This window comes from Argopecten irradians, chromosome 3, assembly GCF_041381155.1.
Source record: "Argopecten irradians isolate NY chromosome 3, Ai_NY, whole genome shotgun sequence".
In the NCBI taxonomy this organism is placed as follows: Eukaryota; Metazoa; Mollusca; class Bivalvia; order Pectinida; family Pectinidae; genus Argopecten; species Argopecten irradians.
Genome location: NC_091136.1, coordinates 41848762 through 41873269, shown reverse-complemented (window position 1 = coordinate 41873269; position 24508 = coordinate 41848762). Strand labels below are relative to the sequence as shown.

At 33.9% G+C, this 24508-nt stretch overlaps 1 protein-coding gene across 1 annotated transcript in view; it reads right to left on the bottom strand.

The window, feature by feature from the left end:
- LOC138319678 (girdin-like) overlaps positions 1 to 24508 on the bottom strand; it is a 66340-nt gene that overhangs the window by 5935 nt on the left and 35897 nt on the right. The window contains exons 14-29 of the mRNA XM_069262825.1: positions 22278 to 22405; positions 21783 to 21844; positions 19400 to 19649; positions 17696 to 17785; positions 16682 to 16795; positions 16347 to 16446; positions 15361 to 16131; positions 14806 to 14951; positions 14121 to 14207; positions 11043 to 11100; positions 10780 to 10894; positions 8479 to 8613; positions 7183 to 7266; positions 3664 to 3788; positions 3332 to 3508; positions 3090 to 3189 (exon numbers count right to left, since the gene is read on the bottom strand). Coding sequence (XP_069118926.1) covers positions 3090 to 3189; positions 3332 to 3508; positions 3664 to 3788; positions 7183 to 7266; positions 8479 to 8613; positions 10780 to 10894; positions 11043 to 11100; positions 14121 to 14207; positions 14806 to 14951; positions 15361 to 16131; positions 16347 to 16446; positions 16682 to 16795; positions 17696 to 17785; positions 19400 to 19649; positions 21783 to 21844; positions 22278 to 22405 — 2542 coding nt within the window. The remainder of the gene's footprint in view (positions 1 to 3089; positions 3190 to 3331; positions 3509 to 3663; positions 3789 to 7182; positions 7267 to 8478; positions 8614 to 10779; positions 10895 to 11042; positions 11101 to 14120; positions 14208 to 14805; positions 14952 to 15360; positions 16132 to 16346; positions 16447 to 16681; positions 16796 to 17695; positions 17786 to 19399; positions 19650 to 21782; positions 21845 to 22277; positions 22406 to 24508) is intronic.

Here is a 24508-nt window from a genome sequence, read left to right as displayed (position 1 = left end):
TTGTATGTTTGGATAAGTTTCAATTACAATAAAAAGTTTAACAAATAGATAAATAAAGTAGATACTTGTTTTAATTGGTCACGGTTTTAAAAATATTATATTCCTAATAATGTTATCTATAGCCTTCTGATGTACAGTTACAGAGTGTATAGTACTGTTTACATTTCATACAAGGTGTACAAGGTGTAATATTATGTACAGTGTCCTTTCTACATTGACTGTCATGCTGTAAAAGTAATTTGTCTGCTAAAATAAAACTATTAGTAAAAATCTACAAAGCAACAACAAGCAGGCTCTCTACAGTGTTTATTATATAACAAGCACATCTGATGATTACTAAAAGTCTACTTGACCTCAAAATTAGGGTGTTGAAGTATGGGTACAGACAATTCTCGTACAGTGCTATGAGAAACTTTAAATGACAAATAAAATGAAACTCCAGATTTCATCAACAAAAAATTCTAAAGAAAATTACGAAAAAAATCTTGACCAATGATAATAGGTTTTAATTGAAATGCTATACATATACTATTCATTTTACCATATGTGCATAAATCAGTTCCATAATGATCATAAGAAAACTTCACAAGTAAAGATAATCCAGCAGATTTTTATAAAAGAAAATAACGAGTTTATACTCCAAACATTCAATGATTTGTCAACAATTTTAGCCGTGAGAGATTTCTTTGTCAACCCCTAGGCTATGACAGATTGCGCACACTAGCCTTTTGAACCTGAAAATTATGCGGTATCATGACTTCATGCGATGTTATCATGGTGTGCATTGTTGATGACATCATCAATATTGACTGCAGTCGAAAGAACCATGTTTTTTTCTTCTCAATTTCAACAAATTTTATTTCAAACAAGAGGCCAATGGGCCTTAACAGTCACCTGATATTTGATACAAATTAGTTATGTAATTTACTAGCTAACTGATGTCTTTTGTTCACGAAATAGGAACATGCACATACAAAGTTTCATTAAGCTTGGTGCATATTTACTCACATTACCGTGTTCACAAGGTCCAATCATCATTATTATTGCAAAGGGCAATAACTCTGTTCATAAGTTAGAGTCAAACAATCTGGTTTCCAAAGTTGTTCGAGATATTTCCAATGTTAGTCTATATGCAATGTTTCATTAAGCTCAGATCATATTTACTCAAGTTATCATGTTCACAAGATTCAATAATTATAATCGCAAAGGACAATAACTTCGTAAGTTACAGTCTAAACATGGCGGCTTTTGAATTAGTCGGATATCTTTCAAATTTTAGTCTACCGGTAAATACAAAGTTTCATGAAGCTGAGTGCATATTTATTCAAGTTATTGTATTAACAAGGTCCAATAATAATTACAACTCTGTAAATTATCGTCAATCAAGCTGATTTTTGAACTCGTCTGAGATATTTCTAATATTAGTCTACATACAAAATTTCATTAAGCTCTGTTTATATTTACTCAAGTTATCACGTTCACAAGGTTCAATAAATATTATTGCAAAGGGCAATAACTCTGTAAGTTACAATCAAATCAGGTCGAAACTCATCCAAGATCTTTCCATTGTTAGTCTACACAAAAAGTTTCATTAAGTTCAGTTCATATTAACTAAAGTTATTGTGTTCACAATGTCCAATAATAATTATTAGTGCAAAGGGCAATAACTCATAAATTACAATTGAATCATGCTGATTTTCTAACTTGTCCGAGATTGTTTCATGTTAGTCTACACAAAAAGTTCCATAAGCTCGGTTCATATTTACTAGTTATCGCATTCACAAGGTTCAATAATAATTATAATTGCAAAGGGCAATAACTCCGTAATTTACAGTCGAATCAAGTCAATTTTGAAAGTCATCAGAGATCTTTCTAATGTTAGTCTACATATACAGTTTCAATATTTGATAATTTTTATCATAATGTAATCCTGGTTTGGTGAATACTAGTCACAAAATATCTCTCAGCTAGAGGGAACCTTTCTTTAGCTTGATTGGGTGAGTGCAAGACTAGTAATCCAGAGGGCCCAAGTTTGATTTAACTTATACAGGTATACATGTATATTGTGACATTCTGTTATTTAATACCAAGCTTACATTAGCACTGTCTTTATAAGTAACTATGTATAGCCATAATGAACCATTAATGGAACGAATCTGTCAGGGGAAACTAATAGTCATACTCTGGTCATACTGTGAATTACTTTTCTTCTCAATGATGTTTTTTTTCCAAAATGCTTATAGGACACAGGTACAAATGTTCAGAAGCAAAATTGATATTGTCACCAGAAAGTCATAAATTGGTAAATGTAACTAGGATAGACTTATTGGTAGATGTTGTAAGATTAATTATCATGTGGAGGGAAAATGAAACATATTTGACTTAGTTATTGATTTTCTGGCACAAAATTTCAGATTTTACCAACTAAAGCTACATGTGGTAAATAGTCAGCTATGTATCATATTTTTGTGAAAGTTGCAAACGGTTCTATGGAGGCTACAAAAGCACATAAAATTCAGTGATGTTATGGCAACTAAGCAAGCAGTATATGTGTGTTCAGCTAAGCATAAATAGGCACTGTTCTGCTGCTATGGAAATTTTCTGTGTGGAAACTGAATTTTCAATTCTGAATTCAAATTTTGTGTACATTTCTAAATCACAATCATAATTGAAATATTGAATACATGCAATTGATTGAAAACTAATTAATCGGTAGTGAGCAGGAAATTTGACTGAATACTGAAAGAGCAAAAGTAATTCAACAGAAAGAAATTTTTATTATTGTTTCAATCAAAAATTAGATTTTCAATAAAATGACCAAGTTATATTCTGACAAATATTTGAAATACATTTCAATTTGAATATGTACCCTAGTAACAGTATTTTGAACAGAAATAGCAAACCACAAATGTTTACAAAATTTCCATATCAGAAAAGAACCATTACACACACACAGTTTAGGTTACATGTTTTGCAAACAAGCTAGGCCCCAACACTGCATGCTGTATTATATGTACAAGCAAGGTCCCAACACGGCATGCTGTAGTCCCACCACCACATGAACTAGATATTCCCAAGCAGACCGTTACCTGGCAACGTGGTACTACTAGGAAAGCTGGTGGAGCCCTTGTCCCCATGTACAGAATCCAAGAGGTTGTCACTGGATTTGGCTCCTTTATCAAACAGGATTTAGGGTGCATATAATGAAGCAGATGATTTGTGATGTTGACTCTAGGTATGTTATACTAAACCATGATATAAATACTTCACTAAATTTTGACAATTTCTTTTTATTTGCTCAATTGTTACCTTGACATTGTTATGTTGTTACCAGTTCCACTAGGTCTTGATGTGAGACGGCAGCCACGTCAGGAATGGAATGCATATGTCGATTGTTAGTCATCGGTGGAGGTGGTGCCTGTCGTTTCTGTCGGAAACTGTTGTCTGAATTCTCGCTACTTTTTGACTCCATATCATCCTTGATCTTACCAAGGTCAGTTGACTGCCTCTGAAACATGACAAGCAAGCTAGTTAATATCATTACACATCAAGTGCATAAATAAAAATAAACTCAAAGAATTCATGTACCAAACTTCTTCCAAGTAATTTTGAATGAGTACTACACTGCCCATTACCTTACTATTCTTACTTTTATTTTATTACCTTATTGTCACGATTCGCCTCTCCTAGGAACTCCTCCAAAGTCAGCAAGTCATTGCCACCCTCGGCAGCGTTAGAACGGAATCCACCATCATCATCATCGGAGAAACAGGTTGGTCTGCCAAGGCCTATCAACAGATTAACAAAATACAGTAACGGGACAATTCAAAGTACAAGGCCTATCAACAGATTAACAAAATACAGTAACGGGACAATTCAAAGTACAGACTTCACACGTATCATGAACATATTGCTGAAAACATAACAGGTATATGGATGGTGGATTTGAGACATATTATAATCCAATTCCTCCCCTCTTTTCTATATATATTAATTGTTAATTATCCCTTAAAATATTCCTTTCAAACTTAAACATCTTCATCCATTGTGCTTAATATAAAATATGACTAAAAAATAACATTTGCCATAAAAGTTTGTTGTATGTTTGGATAAGTTTCAATTACAATAAAAAGTTTAACAAATAGATAAATAAAGTAGATACTTGTTTTAATTGGTCACGGTTTTAAAAATATTATATTCCTAATAATGTTATCTATAGCCTTCTGATGTACAGTTACAGAGTGTATAGTACTGTTTACATTTCATACAAGGTGTACAAGGTGTAATATTATGTACAGTGTCCTTTCTACATTGACTGTCATGCTGTAAAAGTAATTTGTCTGCTAAAATAAAACTATTAGTAAAAATCTACAAAGCAACAACAAGCAGGCTCTCTACAATGTTTATTATATAACAAGCACATCTGATGATTACTAAAAGTCTACTTGACCTCAAAATTAGGGTGTTGAAGTATGGGTACAGACAATTCTCGTACAGTGCTATGAGAAACTTTAAATGACAAATAAAATGAAACTCCAGATTTCATCAACAAAAAATTCTAAAGAAAATTACGAAAAAAAATCTTGACCAATGATAATAGGTTTTAATTGAAATGCTATACATATACTATTCATTTTACCATATGTGCATAAATCAGTTCCATAATGATCATAAGAAAACTTCACAAGTAAAGATAATCCAGCAGATTTTTATAAAAGAAAATAACGAGTTTATACTCCAAACATTCAATGATTTGTCAACAATTTTAGCCGTGAGAGATTTCTTTGTCAACCCCTAGGCTATGACAGATTGCGCACACTAGCCTTTTGAACCTGAAAATTATGCGGTATCATGACTTCATGCGATGTTATCATGGTGTGCATTGTTGATGACATCATCAATATTGACTGCAGTCGAAAGAACCATGTTTTTTTCTTCTCAATTTCAACAAATTTTATTTCAAACAAGAGGCCAATGGGCCTTAACAGTCACCTGATATTTGATACAAATTAGTTATGTAATTTACTAGCTAACTGATGTCTTTTGTTCACGAAATAGGAACATGCACATACAAAGTTTCATTAAGCTTGGTGCATATTTACTCACATTACCGTGTTCACAAGGTCCAATCATCATTATTATTGCAAAGGGCAATAACTCTGTTCATAAGTTAGAGTCAAACAATCTGGTTTCCAAAGTTGTTCGAGATATTTCCAATGTTAGTCTATATGCAATGTTTCATTAAGCTCAGATCATATTTACTCAAGTTATCATGTTCACAAGATTCAATAATTATAATCGCAAAGGACAATAACTTCGTAAGTTACAGTCTAAACATGGCGGCTTTTGAATTAGTCGGATATCTTTCAAATTTTAGTCTACCGGTAAATACAAAGTTTCATGAAGCTGAGTGCATATTTATTCAAGTTATTGTATTAACAAGGTCCAATAATAATTACAACTCTGTAAATTATCGTCAATCAAGCTGATTTTTGAACTCGTCTGAGATATTTCTAATATTAGTCTACATACAAAATTTCATTAAGCTCTGTTTATATTTACTCAAGTTATCACGTTCACAAGGTTCAATAAATATTATTGCAAAGGGCAATAACTCTGTAAGTTACAATCAAATCAGGTCGAACTCATCCAAGATCTTTCCATTGTTAGTCTACACAAAAAGTTTCATTAAGTTCAGTTCATATTAACTAAAGTTATTGTGTTCACAATGTCCAATAATAATTATTAGTGCAAAGGGCAATAAACTCATAAATTACAATTGAATCATGCTGATTTTCTAACTTGTCCGAGATTGTTTCATGTTAGTCTACACAAAAAGTTCCATAAGCTCGGTTCATATTTACTAGTTATCGCATTCACAAGGTTCAATAATAATTATAATTGCAAAGGGCAATAACTCCGTAATTTACAGTCGAATCAAGTCAATTTTGAAAGTCATCAGAGATCTTTCTAATGTTAGTCTACATATACAGTTTCAATATTTGATAATTTTTATCATAATGTAATCCTGGTTTGGTGAATACTAGTCACAAAATATCTCTCAGCTAGAGGGAACCTTTCTTTAGCTTGATTGGGTGAGTGCAAGACTAGTAATCCAGAGGGCCCAAGTTTGATTTAACTTATACAGGTATACATGTATATTGTGACATTCTGTTATTTAATACCAAGCTTACATTAGCACTGTCTTTATAAGTAACTATGTATAGCCATAATGAACCATTAATGGAACGAATCTGTCAGGGGAAACTAATAGTCATACTCTGGTCATACTGTGAATTACTTTTCTTCTCAATGATGTTTTTTTTCCAAAATGCTTATAGGACACAGGTACAAATGTTCAGAAGCAAAATTGATATTGTCACCAGAAAGTCATAAATTGGTAAATGTAACTAGGATAGACTTATTGGTAGATGTTGTAAGATTAATTATCATGTGGAGGGAAAATGAAACATATTTGACTTAGTTATTGATTTTCTGGCACAAAATTTCAGATTTTACCAACTAAAGCTACATGTGGTAAATAGTCAGCTATGTATCATATTTTTGTGAAAGTTGCAAACGGTTCTATGGAGGCTACAAAAGCACATAAAATTCAGTGATGTTATGGCAACTAAGCAAGCAGTATATGTGTGTTCAGCTAAGCATAAATAGGCACTGTTCTGCTGCTATGGAAATTTTCTGTGTGGAAACTGAATTTTCAATTCTGAATTCAAATTTTGTGTACATTTCTAAATCACAATCATAATTGAAATATTGAATACATGCAATTGATTGAAAACTAATTAATCGGTAGTGAGCAGGAAATTTGACTGAATACTGAAAGAGCAAAAGTAATTCAACAGAAAGAAATTTTTATTATTGTTTCAATCAAAAATTGGATTTTCAATAAAATGACCAAGTTATATTCTGACAAATATTTGAAATACATTTCAATTTGAATATGTACCCTAGTAACAGTATTTTGAACAGAAATAGCAAACCACAAATGTTTACAAAATTTCCATATCAGAAAAGAACCATTACACACAGTTAGGTTACATGTTTTGCAAACAAGCTAGGCCCCAACACTGCATGCTGTATTATATGTACAAGCAAGGTCCCAACACGGCATGCTGTAGTCCCACCACCACATGAACTAGATATTCCCAAGCAGACCGTTACCTGGCAACGTGGTACTACTAGGAAAGCTGGTGGAGCCCTTGTCCCCATGTACAGAATCCAAGAGGTTGTCACTGGATTTGGCTCCTTTATCAAACAGGATTTAGGGTGCATATAATGAAGCAGATGATTTGTGATGTTGACTCTAGGTATGTTATACTAAACCATGATATAAATACTTCACTAAATTTTGACAATTTCTTTTTATTTGCTCAATTGTTACCTTGACATTGTTATGTTGTTACCAGTTGAATTGAGAAAAAATATTTCTAAATTTCAAAAAACCTTAAATTAGCTGTGACCATATGCAAACTCCTATTTGAAGATTATGAGTTTACAGTTTTTAAAAAGAGTGTAACGTTGATTATCTGACTTTGAATTCGTTTATATTACATACAATTTGTATCGTTCCCAGTCTAGTGCTTATAAAGTATTTACTTCCATCCCCAAGTGCTCTGGTTAATTATATCAAGGAAAAATATGCACACAAACTTCTATAGCTAATGTTAGTTCTACATAAAATCCTGAGACTTTCACAGACTGGTAATACTCAACATACATACAGCTACAAGCTTTATCATGGCCATCCACAGCACGAGACAACTTTGAACTCATTCAATACTTTTAAAGGCCCAATATACACCTCTTTATATGATTATGAAAAACAAATCAGAAAAATATAATAGTCATACAAAAACAACAAATCACTGTTGATCAACATTCTGAAGGGTTAGGAACTTTCCGAGATCATTTCAACAAAAATATTTTCAACCACATTTCAGTTGCATTTAGTTCAAACCAGAGCCTTGTTTACAAATGCTGTTGTTCCAATATTGCTGATTCGGAACAAATCTCTAAAGATTTTCAATTTTTACCCAAAGCTACATATATTGAGCCTTTAAAGACAGTATGAAAAATGACAAAATTACTCCAGGAAATCATGTCTTGTATATATAAATGACAAATACACTGACAGGAGATCACGAACATCATCTTTCTACCCACAGAGTCGGGACAGTCACCACAATACCACTAGGATAGTAAATATGGGAAGAGGACAGAATAGATATACCACCACAATGTAAGTCATCAAAACAGAGATAGAAAATAGGAACATTAATGTAATGGAACAAATTTTACTAAAATGAACAACACAAAGGCATTTTAAATAGAAACAGAATAAAATATACTGATTAATGTAACATTCAGTATATAAAATATAATATATAGTCAAAGAGACATCTATCGCAGACAACAATAATCGGTACTATAACCGGGAAACACATGCTACAATGTTACCTCTGACAGATCGGTCACTACTGTCAGCTTCAAGGTTGAGAGCCGTGGTGGACTTTGCACGACTTCGACTCTGCTTAGAGAGTGCCGAAGTTTCCAAAATATTCTCAGCACTACCCCGGCGATTATGCTTCCGCTCTGATGGTACAAAAACAAAACGCTCAAAACCACTGCCTCTATTACAGAAGCTATACACAGAAGCTTGCTAGAGAATTGGTGAAGAGCATGCTGGGATATATCACATGGTCACCGAATACAGGTCAGCAATAATAGACTGGATACATGCTGAATGGTTAGCACAGATAGTCATTAAAATATCTGACCACACCAGAACATGAAAATTAGTTAATGTGCCCACACAAACTCTGTGCAAAGTCATACTGATTAAAGGTAGACCTTGACACCAAGAAGCATGCCTAGTCATTGGGAGACATGCAGGGACAAATATGTCCCAATTGGAACAGAAACTATTTCCCCAAGCCCTTGACAATTACAAGGAAACAATACAATTTCATTCTGGTGACAACACAGGTGAGGTGACAATTGATATTATTTCAAAGACAAGACATGCAGTGTAACAATAGTCAAAGGTCATTTCCATAACAACACAGGTAAGATTACAAAAGTCATTTCCATAACAACACAGGTAAGGTTACAAAAGCTATTTCCATAACAACACATGTAAGGTTACAAAGGTAATTTCCATGACAACACAGGTAAGGTTACAAAGTTCATTTCCATGACAACAAAGGTAAGGTTACAAAGGTCATTTCCATGACAACACAGGTAAGGTTACAAGGGCAATTTCTTAGACAACACAAGTAAGGTAACAAAGGATATTTCCAAAACAATACAGACTGTACAAAGGTCAAAGGTTATTTCCATGACAACACTGACAGGCTTAGAGGCTATTTTCATGACAACACATATATTACAAAGGATATTTCAATAACAAGGAGGATTTAAGGTTTCAAAGGTCAAGTGACCATGAAGGTCATTTCCATGACAACACAGACAAGGATTCAAAGTAGGTCATTCTCAAGACAACGATAATAACATCACAGAAAAGTCATGCTAATGATATTTCCGAGAGATAACATTACAGGGGGTCATGCTAGTGATATTCCTGAGAGATAACATCACAGGGGGTCATGTTAGTGATATTCCCGAGAGATAACTTCACAGGGGGTCATGCTAGTGGTATCCTGAGAGATAACATCACAGGGGGTCATGCTAACGATATTCCTGAGAGATAACATCACAGGGGGTCATGCTAGTGATATTCCTGAGAGATAAAATCACAGGGGGTCATGCTAACGATATTCCTGAGAGATAACATCACAGGGGGTCATGCTAATGATATTCCTGAGAGATAACATTACAGGGGGTCATGCTAGTGATATTCCTAAGAAATAACATCACAGGGGGTCATGCTAACGATATTCCTGAGAGATAACATTACAGGGAGTCATGCTAGTGATATTCCTGAGAGATAACATTACAGGGGGTAATGCTAGTGATATTCCTAAGAAATAACATCACAGGGGGTCATGCTAACGATATTCCTGAGAGATAACATCACAGGGGGTCATGCTAACGATATTCCTGAGAGATAACATTACAGGGAGTCATGCTAGTGATATTCCTGAGAGATAACATCACAGGGGATAATGCTAATGATATTCCTGAGAAATAACATCACAAAGGGTCATGCTAGTGATATTCCTGAGAGATAACATCACAGGGGGTCATGCTAACGATATTCCTGAGAGATAACATTACAGGGAGTCATGCTAGTGATATTCCTAAGAGATAACATTACAGGAGGTAATGCTAGTGATATTCCAGGAAAATATTAAAGGATTACAACAAATAAAATGTCAAATTGTAGCCCTAATTTATTAAAAACACTGTGATTATCTAAATATATTAAAATTAAGGACATACTGTTTCAAAACATGCCAAAACATAATTTCCATTCACACTTAATCTAACAGCTAGACCTATATAACCTATTAATCTGTTAAAATTAAACGAACAATGTATTTTCTCTAGCAGTTTTTAATTGTATCCTGTCAAACATTTACTTTTTAAAATGTCAAATCAGAATGACATAAGAACAGATGCCTTTATTGTTATGAATTTACCATGACAGCTCCCCAAATCCAAAGAGCACACCATATAAGGTACTTAGAGTATATATGCCTACTACAGAATCAGCCATCTGTCACCAGAGAACCACTGCCTATCTAGTGACAAGATCTACACCTCATGCCCCAGTATACTGTATCCCATAATGCTCACCTGACTTACGAGAGTCGTTGTGGTCATTGGTTATGTCCCCTGATCCCTGTGACGTATTGTCTTGACTGTTGTCTATATTCGACAGGTTGTTTCTGCTCTTACTGCGCTCTCGATTCTGGAGGGTAGAAAAGGTTAGAGGTCAAGAACTTGTCAAGAGACTAAAGGTCAAATATCAAATGTGAAGATAAAGGCAGATACAAATCAAAAAAATTTCTTGTAAGGAACCTTATTTTTTTAATTAACATAAAATTTGATGGACCTACCCTAGACACAAAAATCTTTGCAGCTCTCCGTGCTATTCTTGCTCCCAGACCTCGGTTTCTGAAATTATATAGGATTCCAGAAATAAAGATACAACAAGAGAACTTCTGGTTATCAATGTCAAAACAATAACAAAATCCAACTGTATCACATAATACATACTTCTGGTTATCAATGTCAAACAATAACAAAATCCAACTGTATCACATAATACATACTTCTGGTTATCAATGTCAAACAATAACAAAATCCAACTGTATCACATAATACAGACTTCTGGTTATCAATGTCAAAACAAAAACAAAATCCAACTGTATCACATAATACAGACTTCTGGTTATCAATGTCAAAACAATAACAAAATCCAACTGTATCACATAATACATACTTCTGGTTATCAATGTCAAACAATAACAAAATCCAACTGTATCACATAATACAGACTTCTGGTTATCAATGTCAAAACAATAACAAAATCCAACTGTATCACATAATACAGACTTCTGGTTATCAATGTCAAAACAATAACAAAATCCAACTGTATCACATAATACAGACTTCTGGTTATCAATGTCAAACAATAACAAAATCCAACTGTATCACATAATACAGACTTCTGGTTATCAATGTCAAAACAATAACAAAATCCAACTGTATCACATAATACAGACTTCTGGTTATCAATGTCAAAACAATAACAAAATCCAACTGTATCACATAATACAGACTTCTGGTTATCAATGTCAAACAATAACAAAATCCAACTGTATCACATAATACAGACTTCTGGTTATCAATGTCAAAACAAAAACAAAATCCAACTGCATCACATAATACAGACTTCTGGTTATCAATGTCAAAACAATAACAAAATCCAACTGTATCACATAATACAGACTTCTGGTTATCAATGTCAAAACAATAACAAAATCCAACTGTATCTCATAATACAGACTTCTGGTTATCAATGTCAAAACAATAACAAAATCCAACTGTATCACACAAGACAGACTTCTGGTTATCAATGTCAAAACAAAAACAAAATCCAACTGTATCACATAATACAGACTTCTGGTTATCAATGTCAAAACAAAAACAAAATCCAACTGTATCACATAATACAGACTTCTGGTTATCAATGTCAAACAATAACAAAATCCAACTGTATCACATAATACAGACTTCTGGTTATCAATGTCAAACAATAACAAAATCCAACTGTATCACATAATACAGACTTCTGGTTATCAATGTCAAAACAATAACAAAATCCAACTGTATCACATAATACAGACTTCTGGTTATCAATGTCAAAACAATAACAAAATCCAACTGTATCACATAATACAGACTTCTGGTTATCAATGTCAAAACAATAACAAAATCCAACTGTATCACATAATACAGACTTCTGGTTATCAATGTCAAAACAATAACAAAATCCAACTGTATCACATAATACAGACTTCTGGTTATCAATGTCAAAACAATAACAAAATCCAACTGTATCACATAATACAGACTTCTGGTTATCAATGTCAAAACAATAACAAAATCCAACTGTATCACATAATACAGACTTCTGGTTATCAATGTCAAAACAATAACAAAATCCAACTGTATCACACAAGACAGACTTCTGGTTATCAATGTCAAAACAATAACAAAATCCAACTGTATCACATAATACAGACTTCTGGTTATCAATGTCAAAACAATAACAAAATCCAACTGTATCACATAATACATACTTCTGGTTATCAATGTCAAACAATAACAAAATCCAACTGTATCACATAATACAGACTTCTGGTTATCAATGTCAAAACAATAACAAAATCCAACTGTATCACATAATACATACTTCTGGTTATCAATGTCAAAACAATAACAAAATCCAACTGTATCACATAATACAGACTTCTGGTTATCAATGTCAAAACAATAACAAAATCCAACTGTATCACATAATACAGACTTCTGGTTATCAATGTCAAACAATAACAAAATCCAACTGTATCACATAATACAGACTTCTGGTTATCAATGTCAAAACAATAACAAAATCCAACTGTATCACATAATACAGACTTCTGGTTATCAATGTCAAAACAATAACAAAATCCAACTGTATCACATAATACAGACTTCTGGTTATCAATGTCAAAACAATAACAAAATCCAACTGTATCACATAATACAGACTTCTGGTTATCAATGTCAAAACAATAACAAAATCCAACTGTATCACATAATACAGACTTCTGGTTATCAATGTCAAACAATAACAAAATCCAACTGTATCACATAATACAGACTTCTGGTTATCAATGTCAAAACAATAACAAAATCCAACTGTATCACATAATACAGACTTCTGGTTATCAATGTCAAAACAATAACAAAATCCAACTGTATCACATAATACAGACTTCTGGTTATCAATGTGACATTGATAACCAGAAGTCTGTATTATGTGATACAGTTGGATTTTGTTATTGTTTTGAAAACAATAACAAAATCCAACTGTATCACATAATACAGACTTCTGGTTATCAATGTCAAAACAATAACAAAATCCAACTGTATCACATAATACAGACTTCTGGTTATCAATGTCAAAACAATAACAAAATCCAACTGTATCACATAATACAGACTTCTGGTTATCAATGTCAAAACAATAACAAAATCCAACTGTATCACATAATACATACTTCTGGTTATCAATGTCAAAACAATAACAAAATCCAACTGTATCACATAATACATACTTCTGGTTATCAATGTCAAACAATAACAAAATCCAACTGTATCACATAATACAGACTTCTGGTTATCAATGTCAAACAATAACAAAATCCAACTGTATCACACAATACAGACTTCTGGTTATCAATGTCAAAACAATAGCAAAATCCAACTGTATCACATAAGACAGACCAATTACTTCTGGTTAAAAACTCAATAACTGAGTTAAAGTTGGAGTATGCTGAAATAGTGTGTGTTGGTAAAAGTTTATATTCAAGTACAAAAGATGTATAATGACACTGTTTTCCAATTAACAAATTATTGCATACTTCTTTGACACTTCCTGGCGCCGGTAATGATCCATGATCTTCTCTTCAAGTCTTTCCTTCTGACGCCGTAAGTCTGACATCTTTTCTCTAAAATAGGAAATAGGATTATTTATTATTAGAATTTTATCAATGATTCTATTTGTTAACTAAAACACTTTAAATGATGCAGTTTTATACTTAGTATAGAGCATCGCACTTCAATCCATCAGCCTTCACTTTCTACACAGAGAAATTTTGAACCTAGTGACAAATGTTATTTTCTTTGAAACATTTTGTAAGGTCAGGTTTGATGTTGGAGGAAATTTTTGTAACTAGAACATATAAGCTATGATTTTTTAAGCTCATATAGGTAACTGGAATCTTTAAAATCTGTGGAACTTTTAGTGTATTATTAATTCTAGCCAAACTTCTAAGATGTTCATCAGGCTAACAGCTGTTCTTCAGGCTATGTGACAAAGAATTTCAACTATATACTCTTTGGCAAAAGCACCAATAATGTAGAAAACGTGGTAGAATAACATCCTTTTTAAATGATGACATCGCAGAAAATGATGGTGTCACAGGTAATCAGGAACTCCATAACATGAAAATTGTGTATGACAATTCTGTTTTTGTTATAATGTTCGTACTGAACACATTTTCTGGTTAGTCTATGTATTCTGATAGCTTTAAGGAAGATACATACAGGTAGGATTTCTCCTCCTCAGCGAAGTGTTCTTTACTGTTGAGGATCTGAGATAACAGCTCCTGGTTAGAGTTGAGTAGTGATTGGATCTGCATCAACAGATTCTTGTTGTCTTCTTCCATCTTCTGGTTCATCTGGTACAGAGTCTGCAAACACCAAAGGGAGGTCAATACAGGTCAACAACTAAAGTTGATAAAGGTTAACCAAAGGTCAATATAGGTCAATACAGGTCAACACAGGTCAATATAGGTCAAATATAAGTTCATTATAAATCAACTTGGGTCAATACAGGTTACCAAAGAGTCAATAAAAAAGTAAATAAGATTTTTTTAGTTTGTCCAGAGTTGGCAATATCAATGTTTAAAGAAGATAATATAATGTCAACTAGATCACACAGAAAGGCAACAGTTCATCAATGACCAATACGGGCAATTGGTGAGTAAAGTTGAGCAAAGGCCATGTGAACATAAAACTTACAGTAAAAGATAAACATGTGAATAACTTAACACTGGATCTCTATATACATCATTCTACAGCAGGTTTAGGTTCACTTACATCATATTTATGAGCGAGACTGTTGACATCGATTTCCATGGAATGTAGTTGCTCTCTGTACTCATCACATTGTGTTTTGAGCTCAGTGTTTTTGGTGAGGAATGTATTGTTTTCTGTTTTGAGATGTTTATTATCACCAACCACATCGTTATAGTCCTTACACAACTGTTCATGTTTACCCAGCAGTTTAACATGCTCCTCGCGCAGGTGATCATACTCCATTTGTACACCACCTAGTGACTGTAACTCGGACCGCAGCGCATCCTTCTCACGCTGGGCTCGGTCACGAACACGTGAAACATCTTCCCGACCTTGCAGGAAGGCATCTAGCTTTTCTTTCATCTCTTTATTTTCTCCTTTCATAGATTTATGTACAGATTTTAGCGAGCCATGTTCAGAAATTAGTCCCTCATACTCAGACGCGAGTTGTTCATGATATTGCTGTAATTGTTCGTGATCCTGAACCAGTTGTTCATGTGAGGACTGTAGCTCCTCCTGGTTCTCTAGTAAGTGTTTGTGTTCACCCTCCAGCTGTGACAGATGTGACTGTAATGTTGACATCTGGGTCCGTAATGTGGAACACTCTGACTTCAACGTTGAGTTCTCTACTTGCAACTTAGCATTGCTGGATTGCAGTGAAGTGAACTGATCTTGGAATGAAGATGATTGGCTCTGAAGTGTAGAATTCTGACTTTCCAACTTCTGTATTTGAAGATTCAGCGAGTTGGTCTGTGATTTCAGATTCTTGTTTTCTGCCATGAATGTGGCATTCTGGAAAAAAAATTGAATGATTACCTCAATATTGAAGTTTCAGGATTGTCTTTTCTAGAGGACACCATCTTGACAAGGCTTAAATTGTCTTTTACACTTTTAAGATGGAAAGCAATATTGATCTTATATTCAAATGGTTTATTTTTAAACAGATTGTGTTTATTTATAGTAATGCTGAACTTCAGAACTCCTCATTATGTAACCACACAACCCACCTGTCTCTCCACCTGAATCAGATGGTCCTTCACCTCAAACATTTCCTTGGATGCATTATTGGTGCGACCTGACTGACTACCTCTTACACCACTCTCATGTCTGCAATATAAAACACCAACATATACAACTCACTTAAATTTTTTTTAGTGCACCTACAAATAATATGTTATTGACCTTTTCTGTATTTTTCCGATATTGCTATCTGTATGATGATATTTTATCAGATTCTGTAATTCTGAATTCTGTTACAGTAGGGATCAAATGTAGGAATCTGTGAGGATGAGAACCCCAGACCAACATATCATGTTTGATGAGAACACCTGAGCCCCTTTACCTGTCTTGGGCGTGAGATTCCTCCTCATATCTCTGCTTCAGCGACTCACACTCCTGTTTCAGCTGACGTAACTCGTCTTGTAGTCGGATGTTGCGTTTCTTTGACTCCTCTAATCTATAAATAGATTAAATGTCAATTGTATACATCAGTTTTCAATTTTTTTTCATCATTTGTTTATTCTGGGTTTCTTTGTGGTTTTTTTTCCCATTTTTTCTTTCTTTCTTAAATACATGTACTATCTTGGTCACAGATTTCAAAACAAAATCCAAAGAGGAAATCAATTAGAAAGTCAGGACAACAAAGTGTTGATTTAAGAAAAAAATAGTTTTGATTCCCTTTACTTCCTCAATATTCTATTCCCATTAGTTTAACAAATTAATGTTGACACCTCACAGGTAAAATGACTAAGGAAGTTAAGGCAAGCTTCATGTAGAAATAATATATATAGGTAAATAACTTAATTTCCAAAGCTAGTGGTATGCAATGGTTACTACATGTATCAGGTTTATGAATATCTTTGTAAGATCAGTTAGGATGGAGAAGGTAGATCTAAATAATTTCAATAACAATGTGCTTGAGATTTTTCTTCAAATTCATACGTATAGAGAAAATATTTGACAACTGCCAGGAAGATTTTCCTTACACATGAATATTCATGACAGTTTCACACTTTGATCAAATAATATGGTGAAAAACATCACCTTTTTTAAAGTTCAATATTTTTGTCTGATTATGCTTATTCCCCATTATCCAATTTGGTAATATCTAAGTACTAAAGTAGCTTTTAAATACTTTTGAGAAACCTTCCTGACTATATACTGGGACACAGTGATTATATGACTCAGAACAGAGGGATGCTAATAGTAGAGTCACAAATTACTGGATTAAATGACAATGGAATTTAAGGACATGGGAATGTATGAATGATGGAACATGGAGATAAAAGGACCAAGGGAAGCATCAAGATGCTGGAATGTCAGGAGGATTTAACTTTTTGTAATTGTGTAATTATACCTGCTCTCAAGGGCATGGATCTTTTCTTCTTTGATCTCCATGCTCTTCTTCAGAGCATCTTCCATCATGTTTTCCAAGGCTTTGTAGCGACTGTGGAAGTTAAATATATATATAGTTAGTGTGTACCATATAGAATTACCAATACTTTTTTATTGTTCCATATAGATTCAACAACAATAGCTATGTAAGCTGAGGCTTTTACCCTGTAATTAAACTCAGCTGGTCAGTCATTAAGGCGGGGTCCTAACGTCAATGACACCAGCGATGAACATGTTGCTAAATAATGAAATGTTTTCATATCAATGGGCTCCACCAACATAAAGATAAACACAACATTCCTATACTGGGAGTTCTATCTATTCATCACTTTTAATGCTGTTCTTTTGAAAAGAACAAGTTAGCAATTCTGTATTTGAAATACACAAAAATCAATACTAAAGAATTCTGTACTGTCAGTGTGACATTTACAGCAGTTTATGTCCTGGGAAATATGGCCAGTATTTATGGGAGACAGTCGTGCTACATGATTCCTTGGAATGATTAGAAATATATATATAGCTAAATCATTGTCTTTTTAAACTTAATTGGTATCATAATTATGTCAGTATCATAAAAAAACCCACTACACCTGAACAGAATGCCAATTGTCAATGATATATATTATTAGTTATATAGTCAGTTACTGACCCCCTATAAAGGCATAGAGGGTCAGTAAGATTTATAGGGGGCGAGGGCGTAGCCCGAGGGGGCGAGGGCGTAGCCCGAGCCTCCTATACTTCTTACTGACCCTCTATGCCTTTATAGGGGGTCAGTAACTGACTATATAACGAATTTATCGCATCGAGGACCATTTATTTGTTTTATTAATTCTTTGTTTCCTATTTGTTTGGTCAAGAATCTGAAGTCAAACTTAAATCATGCTGGCGCGAATGATAACAAACAATCGCCGATTTTAAAATAATTGGCCTAGGCTACATATTTATCTATGTATTTCTTTCAAGAATTTTCAAATATACTGTATTAGGAACCTGCAGAATAATAATGAATAATTCATAAATCAACAATAATTTCGACATTCCTATGTGCACAGTAGGCCTACCTCAATACGACACCAGACCGTCTGTAAATTGAAAGCATCACAAAAAAGAGTGACACAAATATCCATCTAACATTTTAAGCACAATCTCCTTGATCATCTGTGCATTCTCGCTGAGATAATCACTTAAAAGTTATGCCGATAATTTGATTGTAGAGTGAAGATTGATCTGTAGGTAGGAACGAACACCTCCATTTGTTTATAATCACAGTCTAGAAACGCTTGAATTGTTATGTTTGACTTTCGCCGCGTCATCAACTTTCAAACTGGCGTAGGGGAAGCAACTCGTATTTAAAAAATGCATTTCATGTAATTTGAAGTATTAAAACGATTCAACGTATTTTTACATAAAAATAAACAATTATATATAGTTTTACGGTAATGAAGTGGTATATTTAATTGAAGATAATGTGTTAAAATTTTGAAGCGAGGGCGAAAGCCGCCATATTGCACCATAATAAAATTTACTGACCCCCTATAAAGTGATAGGGGGGTCACCACGTGACGGCTCTCCGCCAATCATTTGGGGACATTTCTGTCCGAGGTGCGATAAACAGTAATATGTTAGAAATCAATTCCTTAAGAAAACAGACTCTCATTTCACTCACATAATTACTTGCTCCTTCAAATTTTGAAAATCTATTTCTTCCTCTAGTACCCCTCCCTGATCAGGTACATTTTCTATGACAGGGAGGAGTTCCTCTTGTTCCTCTCCACCCTCCTCCTCCTCAACACAGTACTCATCCTCTATCCGTGGTCCCTCAGTCTCCTCCTCCTCCTCCCAGGGGGGCTGGCCTACCTCCCCCAGGGGTAGGAGAGAAAGGTAGTACTCCTGTACATCCACCATGCCTATCAAGGCTTACAGTTCCTCACAAAATCCATGTGTAAACACAAACTTCCTGTATTGGCGATTACTTGGGATTTAAAGTAATATCTCCTGTTTAAGGGGAATCCCTGAAGTCAAGGTCAAATCATGTCCTTATGACACCTGATCTAGTTCTAAGTGCAATGATCCTGTGTGGAAATTATGATGTCACATCAATATACTTTGGCTACCTGTAACATTAATCCAGGTGCCCCTGTTTGCTTTAAATCATGGATATATCCAATTTGTCCAACTGAAAGTCGCCCATATTTTTAAAACCTCCAACTTGTCCTTTAACTGAAGGTATGGCCCAGGCTATGTATCAGTATACATGTAAATAGAACGGCCCTTGTTTCAGTAAATATCTCTATTCGTCCTACTATAAAGGTATGGCCTTTAAAAACATCCAACTTGTCCTTATTTAAAACATCAAAGTCATTCCTCTTCCAAGTTAGTACACAGCATATATTAAACATCCAGTCTTTTATGTAATACCGTGTCCTTCAAAAACACATCCAACTTCAACTAATCCAAGCAACACTGTTTCTCATAACATCCTGGCGTGTCCTATTTAGGAAAGCGCGGATCCAATAACATCCTACAGCTGGTATGATATGAAGTATTTATTAGAATATGCTTGATATCTGGATTGTAACACTACTTTGCATGTGAAATGCTCGTACTCCAGACTAGATTTCTCTATCTAGTCCTCTATTGGAGGTATTCCAGGTGTACCAGTATCCAGCCTCACCTCAGTAACGTACCCTATACACCCTATGGGGAGTCAATAGTCAATTGATTTCCTCCAGTTTCTATGTTGAGAACATGTGTTGAACTTTATAACGTCATTCATAAGCTCCTGATAAGTTTGCAAATGAATGAAGTGTGACCCGCTTTAAGTAGCCCCGAAAGAATCTGGTACTAATACAAAAACATTGTAACAACACTGTAAAGTACTAACAAACCAATTGACACTTTGGTGTGGACACAGTCGTATAAATACAGCTGGAGCTCGGGGCAGGGTCAAGAGGCGGCCCGTGGCCTAATATTTACACTCCCATAAACTCCATACAAAAGAGGCCAAAAATCAATTAAAAATCAATAAGGTAAAGCATGGTGTTATTTTATACAACATCCGGGGATTATCTTACATCTGTGATCGGTGAAAGCCACATCTGTTCTAATATTCAAATGAAACCTTTTAAAGCTCCAGAGATCTGACTGCAGTCAATAATAGTTTAAATAACATCATACAAAAACATCTATAAGGTTTTTTAGTTTTGTTAAATAGAGGTAAGCAGGATATTCTTTGAAAGCTTGTGAGAATTCTACAGTACGATGGTATGGCTATTCAATAGAATTCTTGCCTTATGACAAAGGAGGTATCAATTATTTATCTCTCTCTGTTTAACAATGAAAAACGTTTAGTTTCATATGTATACAAATGCATGAGAAAACTGTAGCCAACTATGAAATACATTTTTGTATCTTGTATATCTACATACGGGTCTTTACAACTTGGTAATACACATTCCCTGTCTATTTAATAAAACACTTGTAGGTTTTATGATTTTACCCAGAGAAAAAAACTGTTTTATCAATTGACCTTCACATGCTAGGTACATATATATAAATAATTATTTTTATTATGTTTGATGTTATTCATCACTGATCAGACCCACTTACTATTTTACAGCCAATATCACTTTATATTTTCATTAAAAGTTTTAATTAATATCAATTTTTTTACTAAACAGCCAACATGTTTTTTAATAATCTAACTACCTACTGAAAGACAAAATCATACTTCATTTGGCCATAATCATTGATCATATAAACTTAGATATGAACAGCTTATATTTCACCTTATCTGACTATAAACTCAATATTAATGAAGGGCCGATACCATTTTTTTGGGATATCCAGATCATTATGTCCAAATAACATCCATTTCATTTTCCTGATTTTCCTGATTTACTGCTGTGGACAGGGAGTTTGTTTAGTTTTCTAAACAAATTTAATTATCATAAAATATTGAGAAAAGTTATACATGGATTCACACAGGACATCATGTATTTTCTTACTTCGCATATTTATTTTAATCTGCAATTTTGTATGAAGCAAACGTGCGCTGCCCTGGGCACTCTCGAAGTGGCGCTGCCCTGGGCACTCTTGAAGTGGCGCTGCCCTGGGCACTATCGAAGTGGTGCAACATTTGGCATGACTCTATTGTGACAATTTTGACATGCAAAAGACGCCCTTTTCTGCACATCTTTTTGCATGCTTATGAAAAATTAATTAAGCTCTCAAGTCAAGGACAATTCTATTGAGCGGAGCCTGTGTCTTGTTGGTTCTCCATTTTTGGACATCCTAGTAAGTCCCCTAACTAATCCTCTTCTCCTTCAATCATCGCTCTTTTCAGATGATCTATCCTTGTGCCAAGGTTTGACGCATTGTTCTTATCATAAATTGAGAACTAAATGCTCTTTCCTAGTCTGCTGTGTTGATCTGCTGGATGATTACCAAAGAAGCCATCAAGTTTGGATCTCGCACATGATAGGTAACACAAAGTCCCCATGATAACTTATTTTTATAAACAGTATAAATCAAGTAATTGTTACCTGTCGTCCTGAGAGTTATCTGCCTTGACTAACTTCTCCTTATTTATACCGACACGCTCCAGGTCATGTGTCAATCTGTCCATCTCATTCTTCATCTGCTGACTCTTTACTTTCTCATTCACAAGGCCCTATGTAAACAAACCATAAATGGATAGATAACAATAGGATTTCGTTAAGAATAAATAATACAAAAGTATATCAATGAATTGGAATGAAAAACAATAAAATTAATTTTCAAAGTTTTTTTTAAAGACCCAAATTCATATAAAGTCTTGAGAATAATTTTAAAAGGTTTTCAGTTAAAAAACAAATCCAAAGCCATTACAACACCAGAGTATCAAATGTATTTGCTAGTTATCCAAGAAACGAAACAGTTAAATGATAAAATTCAGTTCGAAAATCATGTACCATTCCTTTTTTTGAAAACTATTACCAGTTTCAAATTACATTATGTGTTAACACATATAAGATCATAACTCTTCTGAATCCTCTGACAAAGGGTTATAAAAATAAACTTTCCTTTTTGTAATATTTATAGATACAGATATTTTTCCATATCAGAGCATCAATATTGACTTATTTGTGTGCATATCAGTGATTCCCAAGACCAATAGAATTTTATATTTAAGAAATGGAGCCTTCAGACATAAAATCCTGTCTAGCAGGCTAGCAGCCTCAGTTCCCTTATCTTGCTATATGGCTAAACCTTACAGATGGGTTCCCCTGTATATAAGAGAATTTTTTTCAACCACAAAACCGATTAGCATATGCATTTCTTGTGGATTTATTAGAGGAAAATCAATAAAAATGTAAAAAAAAATTAGAAATAGGCACACTTATGTAGACGACGTCAGAATAACTTCCTATTGTAACTAACTACATTTAAGCATGGATGTCACTATTTTTTAACTTCATTGGGTTATGAAAAAAATTTTGTTTGTAAACTTTATGAATCCACATATCCTGAGGACGGTTAAACAGAGGTCAAGACACATAAGATCGAAAAACAGAAGCTGTATAGAAACTAGCATCCTTGATACTGCAGGGGTTGCTAGAGATCTTATGTGATTGGAACCCCTTGAGTATTGAGGATGAGAAACTAGAGGCACATGCAGATCTTATAGGCCTGTATCGATTACCTGGTTAATGTAGTAAATATTCCCCACACCCACCCAAACAAAAAAAAGGAAGAAGAAAATATATTTGTAACAATTTTGGAATAAACATCAATGATATCATGTAAGGGCTATGTGGGTCAGGTTAACATAAAAGCATTTAAACAGTAAAATGAAGTAAATTTCTGTAAGTGTCAGTTAATAATCTAGGATGACCAGGGTTTCGTTGAAAATGAGCCGTTGTTATTTTCCTTGGTTAGTGTTTTAACAGCATGCAAGCTTGATCGGGAACCATCGGCACATTATATATTCCGTACACGTGGTATATTTTAATTACTTATACTTCAAATTACTTGGTGATTTTTGTATCAACACTTAAGTTTATAACTTTAGGCATTGAGGAAAAATAAAAAAATTTGTATTCCTTCTCCTATAAGTGACTTTGAGCGCAACTTATGCGGGAACCCATCTTTAGTTTGAAATATGGACAAAGGGACATAACTCTATGCCATGGTCATGGGTACCAGTGACCAACAATCATAGCTAAGATCAATAGAGGCAATTAAGGTGGTAGTCTCACATTCCCCAAAATTTTCCTGTCGTTCAATATTTTTCATATTTGATTTATGAAGTAAATATGTTGTTATGCATCTTCTGTCAAAGTTTCGAAGAAATTGAACCATCCATTTTTTCTAAATAAATATTCAAATTTGCCATTTTTGAGTAGATACTGCACATGATAAAACAGCATTAGTCTGTACTAAATCTGCCCTGTAAATGAAAATAATTAACAAAATGTTCTACGATATATATATTGTTTAATTGATGTGATATATATCAATCCATTTTTGAAGAAAATGCTTTACTTCTCGTCATAATTAATTTCTAGTGATCATTTTTGGAGGAAATTAGGTAAAAAAGATGCAAGTAAATTACCTAAAATATTCTCACCAAAATGAAAATAAATCAAAATTGTGAAGTTCAATTTTTATAGAAAAATAACAGACTAAAAAGTGACAAAGTTGCTTTTAATCTTTCAATTTTCAAGAAAATTGAACCACAATTTGTCAAGATAGAGCATTTTTAGCACCAAAAAACCTTCATTTTTCATTGAAA